This window comes from Salvelinus namaycush, chromosome 10 (genome assembly GCF_016432855.1).
Source record: "Salvelinus namaycush isolate Seneca chromosome 10, SaNama_1.0, whole genome shotgun sequence".
NCBI lineage: Eukaryota > Metazoa > Chordata > Actinopteri > Salmoniformes > Salmonidae > Salvelinus > Salvelinus namaycush.
Window position 1 is genome coordinate 10,837,007 of NC_052316.1, and position 13,603 is coordinate 10,850,609.

At 42.4% G+C, this 13,603-nt stretch overlaps 1 protein-coding gene across 1 annotated transcript; it reads right to left on the reverse strand.

Moving 5' to 3' along the window:
* Nucleotides 1-104: 104 nt before the first annotated feature.
* On the reverse strand, nt 105-5,277 carry LOC120054663 (RNA 3'-terminal phosphate cyclase-like). Its single transcript, XM_039002191.1, has 11 exons — nt 4,810-5,277; nt 4,592-4,692; nt 3,931-4,074; nt 3,556-3,679; nt 3,268-3,326; nt 3,038-3,179; nt 2,625-2,746; nt 2,207-2,265; nt 986-1,080; nt 668-772; nt 105-547 (listed from the first exon to the last, which is right to left on the reverse strand). The coding sequence occupies exons 1-11, from the start codon at nt 4,849-4,851 to the stop codon at nt 449-451; spliced, it is 1,092 nt and encodes a 363-aa protein (XP_038858119.1). The 5' UTR covers nt 4,852-5,277; the 3' UTR covers nt 105-448.
* Nucleotides 5,278-13,603: the final 8,326 nt, after the last annotated feature.

Genomic DNA, 13,603 nt, shown 5'->3' on the forward strand with positions numbered 1-13,603 from the left:
ATGGAACTAAAATGATAAACTAGGGACAAAGAACATGAAAATGTTTGTCGTAAAAGCCAGTATGCACTATAAGGCGCTTCAACAAACTACTGAAACATACACCACTTCCACGCAGAAATCGAAGGTTTTTATTATAACAGTGTAAGGCATTAATACCCTGAGTTATACAAGCTAAGAGGGTAATGATAGTTAATGCAATAGGGGGAAAAGGACAACGATGACCAACTCATGTGGCTGTATGTTTCTAAACCAATAATTAATTTGCTTGAATATCGAGCCACAAGGGCTATAAATCATAATATAAATAGAAGCAGCGTCAGACTATTCAGTGACGTCACAGTAGTGTATCGGCTATGAGTCCTCAAGTCTCTCCAGTGCCTCTTCTATCCACGACTGCAGGTGGAGATGTCAACATAAAAAAAGGTGGGGAGACAACACATGGGCGTGGCTAGAAATGAGGGTTGGTGACACCCACTCCTTGGCATTCGATGATGTAGGTGTCATTGCTGGCATTCTCATCTTCTGCCTTGGTCACTGTAAACTTAGCCTGGGAATAAGGACAACACTTTCTATTAAAAAGTTGACTGGTTTTATAAAAGTTTATAAACCATTGACATTAACAAATGTGCGTCTTCGGAAATAAATTAAAAACATTTTTGGGACCCACCTGGGTGAGCTGCTCTGCCACATGGATGGCAGTCTGTGTGTGTAGGGTGACTGGGCCAGTGCGGATTCTGGAGGTGCCATTCGCCAAGGCCATGAAGAGGATGAGCTGCCAGAAAGTGTAAGACAAAGAGTTCAGTATGACTCTAAATAGAGTAAGTTCAAGCAGCTGCTGTTAGATGGAGAGTAAGGCAAAGACAGGGGTCAAGCACCTATTCAACTTGGACTTGGAAGTTCACGTTACTTACAATTAGTATAGATCACTTACAGGAGGACACCTAACATTGCGTTGTAAAATACCTGTGTGTGTGTCATTGCTAACCTGGTCCTGGAGAAACTCGTCCACACAGCCGTTGTGCCTTATATTCCTGAGCAGCATCTCTGCAGCCTCGAAGCCCACTTTGTCTGCATACACACCTGAGGCACAGGAGAAAAGCATTAGTTGTCATTTTTTATTATTCTTTTTAGATCTGGGCCCGTATTTTTGGTGTCTAATAGAGCAGAAGTGGGATCTAGGATCAGGTACCCCCTTGTAAATTTTTTCATTATAATCTAAACGGCAAAACTGATCCCAGATCAGCAGGCCTCTTATGGCGTATGCATGCTTCCCAGACAAAACAGTTCGGAAGAGATTGCGCAGATATTACGACAACATTTTTGTTAGCGTTGGACTTCGGTAATGGTTTTTGTCTGTCCGGGCACACATTTTTCCTCGAGGTAAGCCGGTGGCTAAGCCCCTTCGTCTGATTGGTCCACAGGAGGGATTATTCAATAAAGCATTTGTCATTCAACGAGAGAACTCATTTTCAATAAAAAAAAAATTCATTGTGAAATACTGCACCAAACATCTTAGTTTACTGTAAAATTGCGCGACTAAGATCTCCTCTGCAAAAATGGCAAAATTAACCGACAGATTTCTTGAGTCATCTTAGATTAATTCTGACTATTTTCAGGAAGTGTATACTGGCTACTGCATCTCAAAACGGACAAACAGTAATATTGCCTAAGGGAGTATGTGAGCACACTCGTTCGGTTCGCCTAGCTGAGCTCGAAGCTTGCCAACGCCTTTACTTTAAGCTTTATGAATACTGGCCCAGAGGTTATCAGTGTGTGCCAGAGAGGTTTGAGTCATTTGTTTCCCTTAACAGGTGCACTGCATACGCCTCCTAACTCTGCTCCCAAGAGAACAAACTGTGTTGTTGTAGAAACAGACAAGCAAAAAAAAAAAAAAAAAAGACCTACGGATGCATCTGCTGATGGCAATTTGAAAATAGTAGCCACTATTGCCAAACAAAATACAATGAGCAAGATTTTCCCCTTTCTCAATATTTTCCTATTTCTCCACCGTTGACAACTTACCCTGTATGGCCTTAGAAATGTTCATGTTGATGCACTACTTCACTCACCATCCAATCAGATATTACAGTTTCACATCCTAGCATAGACATGCTAGGCATTCTCTATCGGATTCTGCCGACTAGTGGTACATCGTGTACTGTACACTTCACAGACCAAGCAAGCACAAGAACAGTGGATTTCTCACCTTTCTTCCCAAGAGCTGACCCTGCAAATATACAGCCCGTGGAAGACTCTGCGATGATTCTGGTGAGGATAGACAGCACGTAAAAAATGAGGTAGAACTGCAAAGCATTTAAGACGGCAGAACGCCGATGGCAGTAAAAAAAAATAAAAAAAACATATTTTAAAATACCCTTCTCTCATCTATCCACCAAACTAGGGACACAACATTATGCAAGCCATCAGTCTACTTATGAATGATTTTTCAGATGACGCCATCAATACACCCTCTACTAGTGCAAGTGGTTTGACAAGGATCGTCACCAAAAACATTGGCATAGTGACTGATACAGGTTTACTGAGGTCATACGGGTATTGGCATCTTTTGACAGTGTTTACAGTCGGAGGGTTCATGTAACGTAAAACGTCAGGTATAAGCTCACATGATGCCGTTGCCGCTCCCACAGGCCATGTCCTTCTCCTGTAGCGTTTGGATGTTTATGTACAGGTCCTTTATCTCTCTCCTGATAACTCTTGTCGCCGTCGTTGCCATGTCCTTGGCGAGCTGGAGGAAAACAAGTATGAGCTCACTCAAAACTGCACTCAAAATGTAGTTAATTTTTTTCTCCCACGTGCATAGAGGGTAGCACATGTATCGGTGGAAAGAACGGTTCCGTGGCGTAAATTTCACCTGTCCAGAAACATCTAATTCATTGTTTGTAAGTACACAAGTGGAATAAGGATGAAAACCACTCAACTCCATTACTAGAGTAGTACATTATTACACAGGTAAAACATTAACTTAATGTAAAATTCCTAGGCAATTCTAACCCAAAGCCAATCCTTTGTACTGTACCTTATAGGGTAGCACCCCAGCAACAAAGGACCTGCCATATATCTTGGTGATGGTCCCTCGTTCGGTCATGGTGACGGGGCTCAGCTCACTCACTGGGTTTACCTTGGCCACCACCTCACCTCCACCTTTGGGGTAGTAGCCCCTATTCGAGACAGAAGAAGTGTCATTTTTTGGGGGGCCAGGCAGTATTATCCCACCAACAATTCTCCAACACGGGAAGGGATACGAACCTCATTCTCAAATCACAGTCAAAATGTACTCCAAACTTCTCCACGATGGGCTTGAATACCTGGAAGACATTTGTTTGTATTAAAGTATTTCCAATGGCATTTAACAACAATAGGAGAATGGCAAATAAGAGGATGTCGAGTGACAGTCATATACCAAGCGGTCATCTGCGGGTTTATCTATAGACTGGGTATATAACTTGAGAGAAGTCCAATTCATGATTTCCCAGGAACACAAGCCCCCATTACAACCACTGGCACCTCTACAAACACAGGTTAGGTTAACCATACCTTTATGGTGTAGTCAATCTGCGGGGCCATGTCTGCGTTGGTGCCCCCCTTCAGACAGAGCTCCGAGGGTCCGTCAGCATACAGGGCACAGGGTAGAGAGACCTGCAGCAGCAGCCCAACACTCCTGGCGCAGAGCGACACAGAAGTACGAGTTAGATGGAGACTAATGCAGTACGTTTCTTCCTATTTGTTTGGTGAAATTAAGTATTGAATTCTATAGACACTTCTAGATATTGTTTTGGATAGTGTTTCTACGGCTATAAAATATGTCAGGTTGATAGTAACTACAAGGTTTTAACACAACAAACTGTCTGTCCCATTCTCTATTTGAATGTGTAGTTTGGAAGAACGGAGAAGCAGCCTGACATGATTTACCCTGCTGTTTGGGGGTCTGCGGTGTGCTTCCCAGCCTTTATTTTCCCAGGGGTGAGTGTGACTTCAGTAGATCCCACTGTGCCACCCTCTAGATTTCCACAACAAATGTCTCTCACCAACTCCAACCCTGACAGATGTTGTGGTCTTGTGAAAAGGGGAAGGGGGGTGGCGGGTTAACAATGAAAGGAACAAACGTCTTATTTCACTATAAAAAATAAGTAGGCTTTGATATTATCTGTGCAGAATAACATAGGCGATGAAGGAAAAGTTGAGTAGGCTAGTTCGGTTGTTGATAGGAATAAGTGAACAGCCATGTGCTAGCGCATTAACCAACAAAGGATCACATGAAAAATGTAACGAGGGCATCTGCCGTTCAATATAAAACAAATTAGACAGTTACAAATAAAGGCTGTAAAACCGTTATCAATTGTTTATCGGAGACGTACGTTAATGCTACATCTACTTTGAAAAGAAAGGTCCTTTAGACCAACTTTGCTTTGTTTTCTGATTCACTAAACTTCTGTCTGGGGTCGCCGGGGTTCGCCCCAGGGCTATAGACTGCGACTAGAGTGAAGCTTACATTTATTAGTAATGACATGTGGCTTTTGTTGTTATACATACTCTCTATAATATTATGGCAAATATTTATGAAATGAATTACCTTAATCCTGGTGTACTTCTACCTGCGCGGATTTTGTGTATTCTGATGGATGCGCCGTTGATGCAACTCAGTGCGGCGGTTACTCTCAAAATTTGCCCGCCCTGAAAGAGGACAAAACATGACAATGTACACAGTAAATACATATCCTAAGTTTCCTGTCAAACCATTTTTATAAAATATGTAGTAGAAAGTGTATTTTAATCGTGTGAAATACTCACACCCTCCATTATACTTCCGTCCATTTCCACTGCTGCGGCCATTTTTGAAAAAATAAGACAACTATTTATACTTTTCAATGACTTCACCGCTATAAGAAATGTATTATTGCGGTCTTTAATGATGCGAAAACACGCCAATGTGGATGGTCTGCTCTGAAGTAGCCTTGGACAGCGCTTGTAGAAGACACTCGGCGGTGTCTGGGGCAGACAATACAGCAAGTCCAACCGCGAACTTCCCCCAACAGTCACTGCGCAGTGCGGTAGTACTTAGGCCTAATCAATTAACGCAATTTCTTATCACTGAGAAAAAAGTTACATCCACAATGGTCCCAAAAACGGGTTATATTTGAACTGGGATGTTCACATGTTATTCAAAAATGTCCATGGAATATATTGCTCAGCATAGGCTGCTACCACAGAGCTGCTACTCTTGAGTCTGTTGATAGTTAGCACATGCGCACTCGTGATCAGCAAGCAACGCAATGAACCCCACTCTCCCTGTTCAAACTTGGTAGTGGGGGGGAAAGGGTCATGGCTAGAAGGATTCCAGTTTTAGTCAAATTAAGGTCAAAAAGTTGTTGTTTTGTTCTTGCATTTTAGCTAACCCTTTTCCTAGCCTTAACCTAATCCTCATAACCTGCTACGTTAAGGTTAGGAAAAGAGTTTGGATTAGCAAAAATGCTAAAAAATAATACACTTTTGACCGTAATTTGACAAAAGCTGGATCCCTTCTAGCCATGGCTGGGGAAAAAAGGAGATTCCCGAAAAACAAGCCAATTCCATACAGCTACGACTTTTTCGTCGCAGGTTAGGATAATTAACGTATCAAGTTAGGAACTATAGGTTAAGGTTAGGGAAAGGGTTAGTGAAAAGTAATTTGTAATGAAGTGGCGTGTTTTTATGGAGTCCCAGAAAAAAGTGGCACCAAATGAGATCATCGCAAGAGACATATCGGAATTATCAACGTGCGGTTGTTGTACTGTGTGTGACTATGTTATGTAGGGAATGTGTTATTCATTTATTGTCAAATAAAGCGTAACCAAACGTTCTAAGTGAATCAACAGCCAAGGTAAGTAGCAAATCAAGTTGGTTATTTTGACTGGATTTACGGACTAGTAGCCCAGTCTGAATATACTAGTGGACCACTAGTCCAATAACTCCAGTCAAATGAACTTGATTCGCCACTCAGTGCAAGCAAAGATTTTGATAACTAACCCAAGATAGACCACAATATGTCATTTCCAATGGGAGCAAATTAAGCAGAGTGGGCAGAAAAAGCAAGGAGGTGGGCAGGGCCAACACGAGCTAGCGTTCTAGCATGTATTTGCATATTTCCGTTAGGAACGCCTACTCTATGAAGCGCTTGTGTGCAATAACGCAGTTTGCCCTTGCCCTTCTAAACAAAAAACAAAAATTGAAACTTTTAGAAAGGGTAAAATCTACAAATCTTAGTGCACTATGTTAGTAACATTACAGTTTTGGGAACGGAAAACTGTTTTGAGATCGAATGTTTCATCAATAACAAAATTAGAAGAATGTTGGCCAAGTATCATCTAGCTCTATCTTCTCCCACTTCCCATCAATGGACTTCCTCTCAAAAAATATCATAACGCCCCCCCCCCTCCCCCAGATGCTAACCTCCCGTTATTGTAATGTTAACACTATGTACAAAAAGTGCTGTACTTTTTAAACGGTTCACCCGATGTGGATGAAAATACCCTAAAATTAAAACTGACAGTATGCACTTTAACTTCAAAGTAAATGTTTAATTTAAAATCCAAACTTGTGGCGTATAGAGCCAAGAGAAGAACAAATGCTTCACTGTCCCAATAATTACAGAGGGCACTGTTTTATCTGTGGTGCAAGTATGGGTAGCTGCAGCCCAATATGGCGACCGGAGTCAGTGTGTCGATAGGAGTGGGTGTATGGAAAGCGAATCAGTTAATTCAGCAGATTTGTTGCCACCATTTGCCAGTGCAAATGACTAGTGCACCAGCACCAGTATTGTCTATACAATATACAGCTGCTTGCTGACCTGAGATGCTTCCCACAGGGCAGCTGCATCAGGATGTCGCCGGCAGTAGCTAACATGTTGACCAGTGCACAGGTGTTGTATCAAGGTGCCTGCCAACCTGAGGTGCTTCCCACTGGGCAGCTGTATCACGGTGTCACAGGCAGTAGCTAACGTGGCAATTTTTTTCCCTCACAGAATTGTATTTCAAGTGGGATAGCAGCCTACACAAGAAATAACTAATATTGAAAACCAATTTGGATGTCACATTTTATTTTTTTTATTCTTTAGATACATACAGTCTACTCAATGTGGAGGGTATGAACGGCAACAACACCGGTGTCCTTCGCTCCCACTTGTCAAGCACTACTCTCCCGCAACCACTTGCCAAGCACTACTCTCCCGCAACCACTTGCCAAGCACTACTCTCCCGCAACCACTTGCCAAGCACTACTGTCCCGCAACCACTTGCCAAGCACTACTGTCCCGCAACCACTTGCCAAGCACTACTGTCCCGCAACGGCGTGGGAAGATAGCTACCTAGTAGCCAATATCAGGGTGACAGACACAGTAAGCCCACACATACAACGCATACAAGCAACAGTACATCCATCATCAGTACATTTAATCAAAATTAAACAATTGTACGTTTTATAGCTGAAAATGTACAACTATCTGAGTAAAACTAACAGTGAACTATGACTCCGACTCATAATCTGGCTTCAAAACAGAATTACAAATTCTAATGGGAGGGTAGTTGCGTGGTTACTCCTTTCCTTTTGACACACCCACTCCTTCCCTCACGCCCACTACTTTCTTTTCGACACACCCACTTGCCCATACTCTGGTCGCCTTATTGGGCTGCAGCCAGAGCCGTAGCCAGGGTCTAAGTTTTAGTGAGGCCCGGATGGGGGGGATTGTAAGGGTGTGTCATGCAAGGGAGAATACAGTACATTTTTTGCAATTATACACATTTTGCTATGGGTCGGAAAGAAAAAATTGCAGTTTTACAGCTAATTTCCTGCAATTCTACAAATTTTTCCATGGGGTGGAGAGACGTTTTACATTTTAAAGCTAACTTCCTGCAATTTTACACATTTTGCCATGATTTATGCCATGTTAATATGATATCTGAGTGAGAGTGATTAATGAAATGAATGGGGGCCCCCTGGAGGTCAGGGCACCTGGGCACGGGCCCTGTGTGCCTGGTCGGTAATTCGGCAATGATTACTACACTCGTGGCCAAAAGTTTTGAGAATCACACAAATATAAATTTTCACAAAGTTTGCTGCTTCAGTGTCTTTAGATATTTTTGTCAGATGTTACTATGGAATACTGAAGTATAATTACAAGCATTTCATAAGTGTCAAAGGCTTTTATTGACAATTACATGAAGTTGATGCAAAGAGTCAATATTTGCTGTGTTGACCCTTCTTTTTCAAGACCTCTGCAATCCACCCTGGCATGCTGTCAATTAACTTCTGGTTCACATCCTGACTGATGGCAGCCCATTCTTGCATAATCAATGCTTGGAGTTTGTCAGAATTTGTGGGTTTTTGTTTGTCCACCCACCTCTTGAGGATTGACCACAAATTCTCAATGGGATTAAGGTCTGGGGAGTTTCCTGGCCATGGACCCAAAATATCAATGTTTTGTTCCCCGAGCCACTTAGTTATCACTTTTGGCTTATGGCAATGTGACCCATCATGCTGGAAAAGGCATTGTTCATCACCAAACTGTTCCTGGATGGTTGGGAGAAGTTGCTCTCGGAGGATGTGTTGGTACCATTCTTTATTCATGGCTGTGTTCTTAGGCAAAATTGTGAGTGAGCCCACTCCCTTGGCTGAGAAGCAACCCCACACATGAATGGTCTCAGGATGTTTTACTGTTGGCATGACACAGGACTGATGAGATAAGGTGATGACTTGGAAGGAAATAATAAAGTCATCAAATAAAACAAATATTTTATTAAAGTAAAGTAATGTAAATAAATGATAAATAAATAATAAGTGATAAGCAGTAATGGGCAGCCACTACCATCATGGGACTTTTATTAATTGTTTTATTCGGTGTTGTTACAGCATTCAACCCACATAATGCATAGTGCATTTAATGTTTTAAAAAATAATCGAAAAACTGTGATTATTTTTTAATAATCGAACCAAAACCGAACCAACCTCAAAAAGCACTAAACGCTCAGCCCTACTAGATGGAGAGGGAGGGGTTCAGTCCCAGGGTCCCTAGCTTGGTGATGAGCTTGGAGGGGACTATGGTATTGAACGCTGAGCTGTAATCTATGAACAGCATTCTCACAGTAAGTTGAGACCCTGATTGAATTCCGAATGTCCGGACCTCTCCAATAGTGTGTGATTGCGGCCCTCAATTTGGATGTTCCTGCATGTGGGCATTCATGAATCAGCAACCTCCTCGAGCATCCCATTGGTTCCTGCATGTGGCTTGTGTTTAAGTGACACTTTTTATATTCTGGATTTCCCCTACTTGTCTATGCGATTAAAATGTGGGTCAAAAGGTTAATAAAAGTATTATGAGTTTTTCATTTAGGCTATGACAGTATAATTAATGTACAATGTAGTATCCAAAAAAGTATGAAACAAACATTTGACTTAGATTAGATTCTTCAAAGTAACCACCCTTTATGACAGCTTTGCACACTCTTGGCATTCTCTCAACCAGCTTCACCTGGAATGCTTTTCCAGTCTTGAAGGAGTTCCCACATGCTGAGCACTTGTTGGCTGCTTTACCTTCACTCTGCGGTCCAACTCGTCCCAAACCATCTCAATTGGGTTGAGGTCGGGTGATTGTGGAGGCCAGGTCATCTGATGCAGCACTCCATCACTCTCCTTCTTGGTCAAGTAGCCCGTATACAGCCTGGAGGTGTGTTGGGTCATTGTCCTGTTGAAAAACAAATGATAGTCCCACGTAGCGCAAACCAGATGGGATGGCGTATCGCTGCAGAATGCTGTGGTAGCCATGCTGGTTAAGTGTGCCTTGAATTATAAATAAATCACTGACAGTGTCACCAGCAAAGTACCATCACACCTCCTCCTCCATGCTTCACGGTGGGAACAACACATGGGAAGATCATCCGTTCACCTACTCTGCATCTCACAAAGACACAGAGCTTGGAACCAAAAATCTCAAATTTGGACTCATCAGACCAAAAAACAGATTTACACCAGTCTAATGTCCATTAGTCGTGTTTCTTGGCCCAAGCAAGTCTCTTCTTATTATTGGTGTCCTTTAGTAGTGGTTTCTTTGCCGCAATTCGACCATGAAGGCCTGATTCAAGCAGTCTCCTCTGAACAGTTGATGTTGAGATGTGTCTGTTACTTGAACTCTATGAAGCATTTATATTGGGCTCCAATTTCTGAGGATGGTAACTCTAATGAACTTATCCACTGCAGCAGAGGTAACTCTGGGTCTTCCTTTCCTGTAGCGGTCCTCATGAGAGCCAGTTTCATCATAGCGCTTGATGGTTTTTGCGACTGCACTTGAAGAAACTTTCAAAGATCTTGAAATGCTCCGAACTAACTGACCTTCATGTCTTAAAGTAATGATGGACTGTCGTTTCTCTTTGCTTATTCAAACTGTTCTTGCCACAAGACATGGTCTTTTACGAAATAGGGCTATCTTCTGTATACTACCCCTACCTTGTCACAACACAACTGATTGGCTCAAACGCATTAAGAAGGAAAGAAATTCCACAAATTGACTTTTAACAAGGCACACCTGCTAATTTAAAAGCATTCCAGGTGAATACCTCATGAAGCTGGTTGAGAGACTGCCAAGAGTGTGCAAAGCTGTCATCAAGGCAAAAGGTGGCTACTTTGAAGAATCTCAAATATATTTAGATTTGTTTAACACTTTTTTGGTTACTACATGATTCCATATGTGTTATTTCATAGTTTTGATGTCTTCACTATTATTCTACAGTGTAGAAAATAGCAAAATACAGAAAAACCCTGGAATGAGTAGGTGTGTCCAAACTTTTGACTGGTACTGTATTTGATACCATTTCACTGATTCCGTTCCAGTCATTACCACAAGCCTGTTCTCCCCAATTAAGGTGCCACCAACCTCCAGTTCTCCCTTCCTAACTGTTTTACATTCCCTGAGACCAACCAGAAAATGTTCCTAGGCCAAATATTCCCAGATGTTGTGCTCTCTCGTTTCTGCATCGCCAAATTTTGCACAGGCAAAGGAGTAGGCTGGGTGCACTTCAATTGCTCATTAGGTGCATAGACTGCAGGGGTGTCGTAGCACCTCCGCTACTTCTTACAATGGTGCTCCTTTAGTAAAGTTTAGATCAAAGCTGAATCAATGTTTTGGACAGTTGCAACCCATCATTCAGGGCAGGTGGGGCTGTTTTGAGCCCCACCTGTTTAGCTAATATGTATATATAAAAGTTTGGACACTCCTACTCATTCCAGGGTTTTTCTTTATTTTTACTATAAAACCCTTGAATGAGTAGGTCTGTCCAAACTTTTGACTGGTACTGTACATCAAACACATGATTTCCATGTGGACCGTTTAGAAATTACAGCACATTTTGTACATAGTCCCCCCCATTTTAGGGGAGAAAGGGTATTTGGACAAATTCAGTTATATGTGTATTAAACACAGGAGGTTGGTGGCACCTTAATTGGGGAGGATGGGCTTCTGGTAATGGCTGGAGCGGAATCAGTGTAACGGTATTAAATACATCAAACACATATTTTCCAGGTGTTTGATGCCATTCCATTTGCTCTGTTGCGGCCATTATTATGAGCCGTTCTCCCCTCACCAGCCTCCACTGGAAGGGACTTTTAAATGAAGTAGAAGCAAATACACTATATATACAAACGTATGTGGACAACCTTTCAAATTAGTGGATTCTGCTATTTCAGCCACACCCGTTGCTGACAGGTGTATAAAATCGAGCACACAGCCATGTAATCTCCACAGACAAACATTGGCTGTAGAATGGCCTTAATGAAGAGCTCAGTGACTTTCAACGTGGCACCGTCATAGGATGCCAGCTTTCCAACAAGTCAGTTTGTCAAATTTCTGCCCTACTAGAGCTGCCCCGGTCAACTGTGCTGTTATTGTGAAGAGGAAACTTCTAAGAGCAACAACGGCTCAGCCAGGATGTGATAGGCCACACAAGCTCACAGAACTAGACCGCTGAGTGCTGAAGCACGTAGCACGTAAAAAATGGTCTGTCCTCGGTTGCAACACTCACTACAGAGTTCCAAACTGCCTCTGGAAGCAACTTCAGCACAAGAAATGTTTGTTGGGAGCTTCATGAAATGGGTTTCCATTGCCGAGCAGCCGTACACAAGCCTAAGATCACCATGCGCAATGCCAAGCGTCGGCTGGAATAGTGTAAAGCTCGCCGCCATGGGACTCCCTGGAGTGACGAATCACACTTCACCATCTGGCAGTCCGATGGACGAATCTTGGTTTGGCGGATTCCAGGAGAACACTACCTGACCCAGTGCATACTGACATGTTTGGTGGAGGAGGAATAATGGTCTGGAGCTGTTTTTCATGGTTCTAGCCCCTTAATTGCAGTGAAGGGAAATCTTAACGCTACAGCATTCAATGACATTCTAGACGATTCTGTGCTTCCAACTTTGTGGCAAGAGTTTGAGGAAGGTCCTTTACTGTTTCAGCCTGACAATTCCTCCATGCAGAATCTCCACATGAGACCTGGACAGAGTCTGAGGACAAAGTGAGCGAAATTATCTCTGAGAAATTGAAGATGGATGATTTAGGTGGAGAGTGCCCACAGGACTGGAAAACCCACCACCGGCCCAGATGACAAGCCTAGGCCGATAGTGGTCAAGTTCCTGATGTTGAAGGACATGGTAGATGTTCTGGAACGAGCCAATAACTTGAGAGAAACGTATATATCTTCCTCAACGAGGACTATCCAGAAGCTGTGCGCCAGAAGAGGAAATAACTTATCCCAGCCATGAAAGCTGCCAGAGCGTGTGAGGACATTGCTTACATCTGCTATGACAGGCTCATTTTCCACCCTTCCTCCCAGAAGACTGGAAGGGATGAGCGAGCTAAGCCTATGGGCTTGTTGCTTCAACCCCGCAGAACACACACACACACCAATTGATTAATGGACTGCTGAATGTAGATTTGTTTTATCTAGCTTTATTTGCTCTTTTCTATATTATGTCTATCTCTGATAAGCTACCCAGGAAAGGGCTGAAAATTTCACATATTCATATGTGTAGCCTTAGAAATAAAGTTCATGAAATGAATAACTTGCTAACATCAGATAACATTCATATAGTAGCCATTTCTGAGACTCACCTAGATAATTCATTTGATGATACAGCAATAGCAATACAAGGATATAACATCTATAGGAGACAGAAATGCTTACGGGAGAGGTGTTGCTGTATATAGCCATATCTCTGTAATGCTTAGAGAGGATCTTATGTCATGTGTTATTGAAGTGTTGTGGTTGCAGGTTCACTTGGCTCATCTAAAGCCTTTTCTTTTGGGGTGTTGCTATAGGCCACCAAGTGCTAACAGTCAGTATCTAAATAATATGTTTGAAATGCTTGATAGTGTATGTGATGTAAAAAGAGGTCTACTTTCTTGGGGACCTGAATATTGACTGGTTTTCATCAAGCTGTCCGCTCAAGAGGAAGCTTCTTACTGTAACCAGTGCCTGAAATCTGGTTCAGGTTATTAATCAACCTACCAGGGTGTTTACAAACACTACAGGAACAAGATCATGCACATGTATCGATCACATTT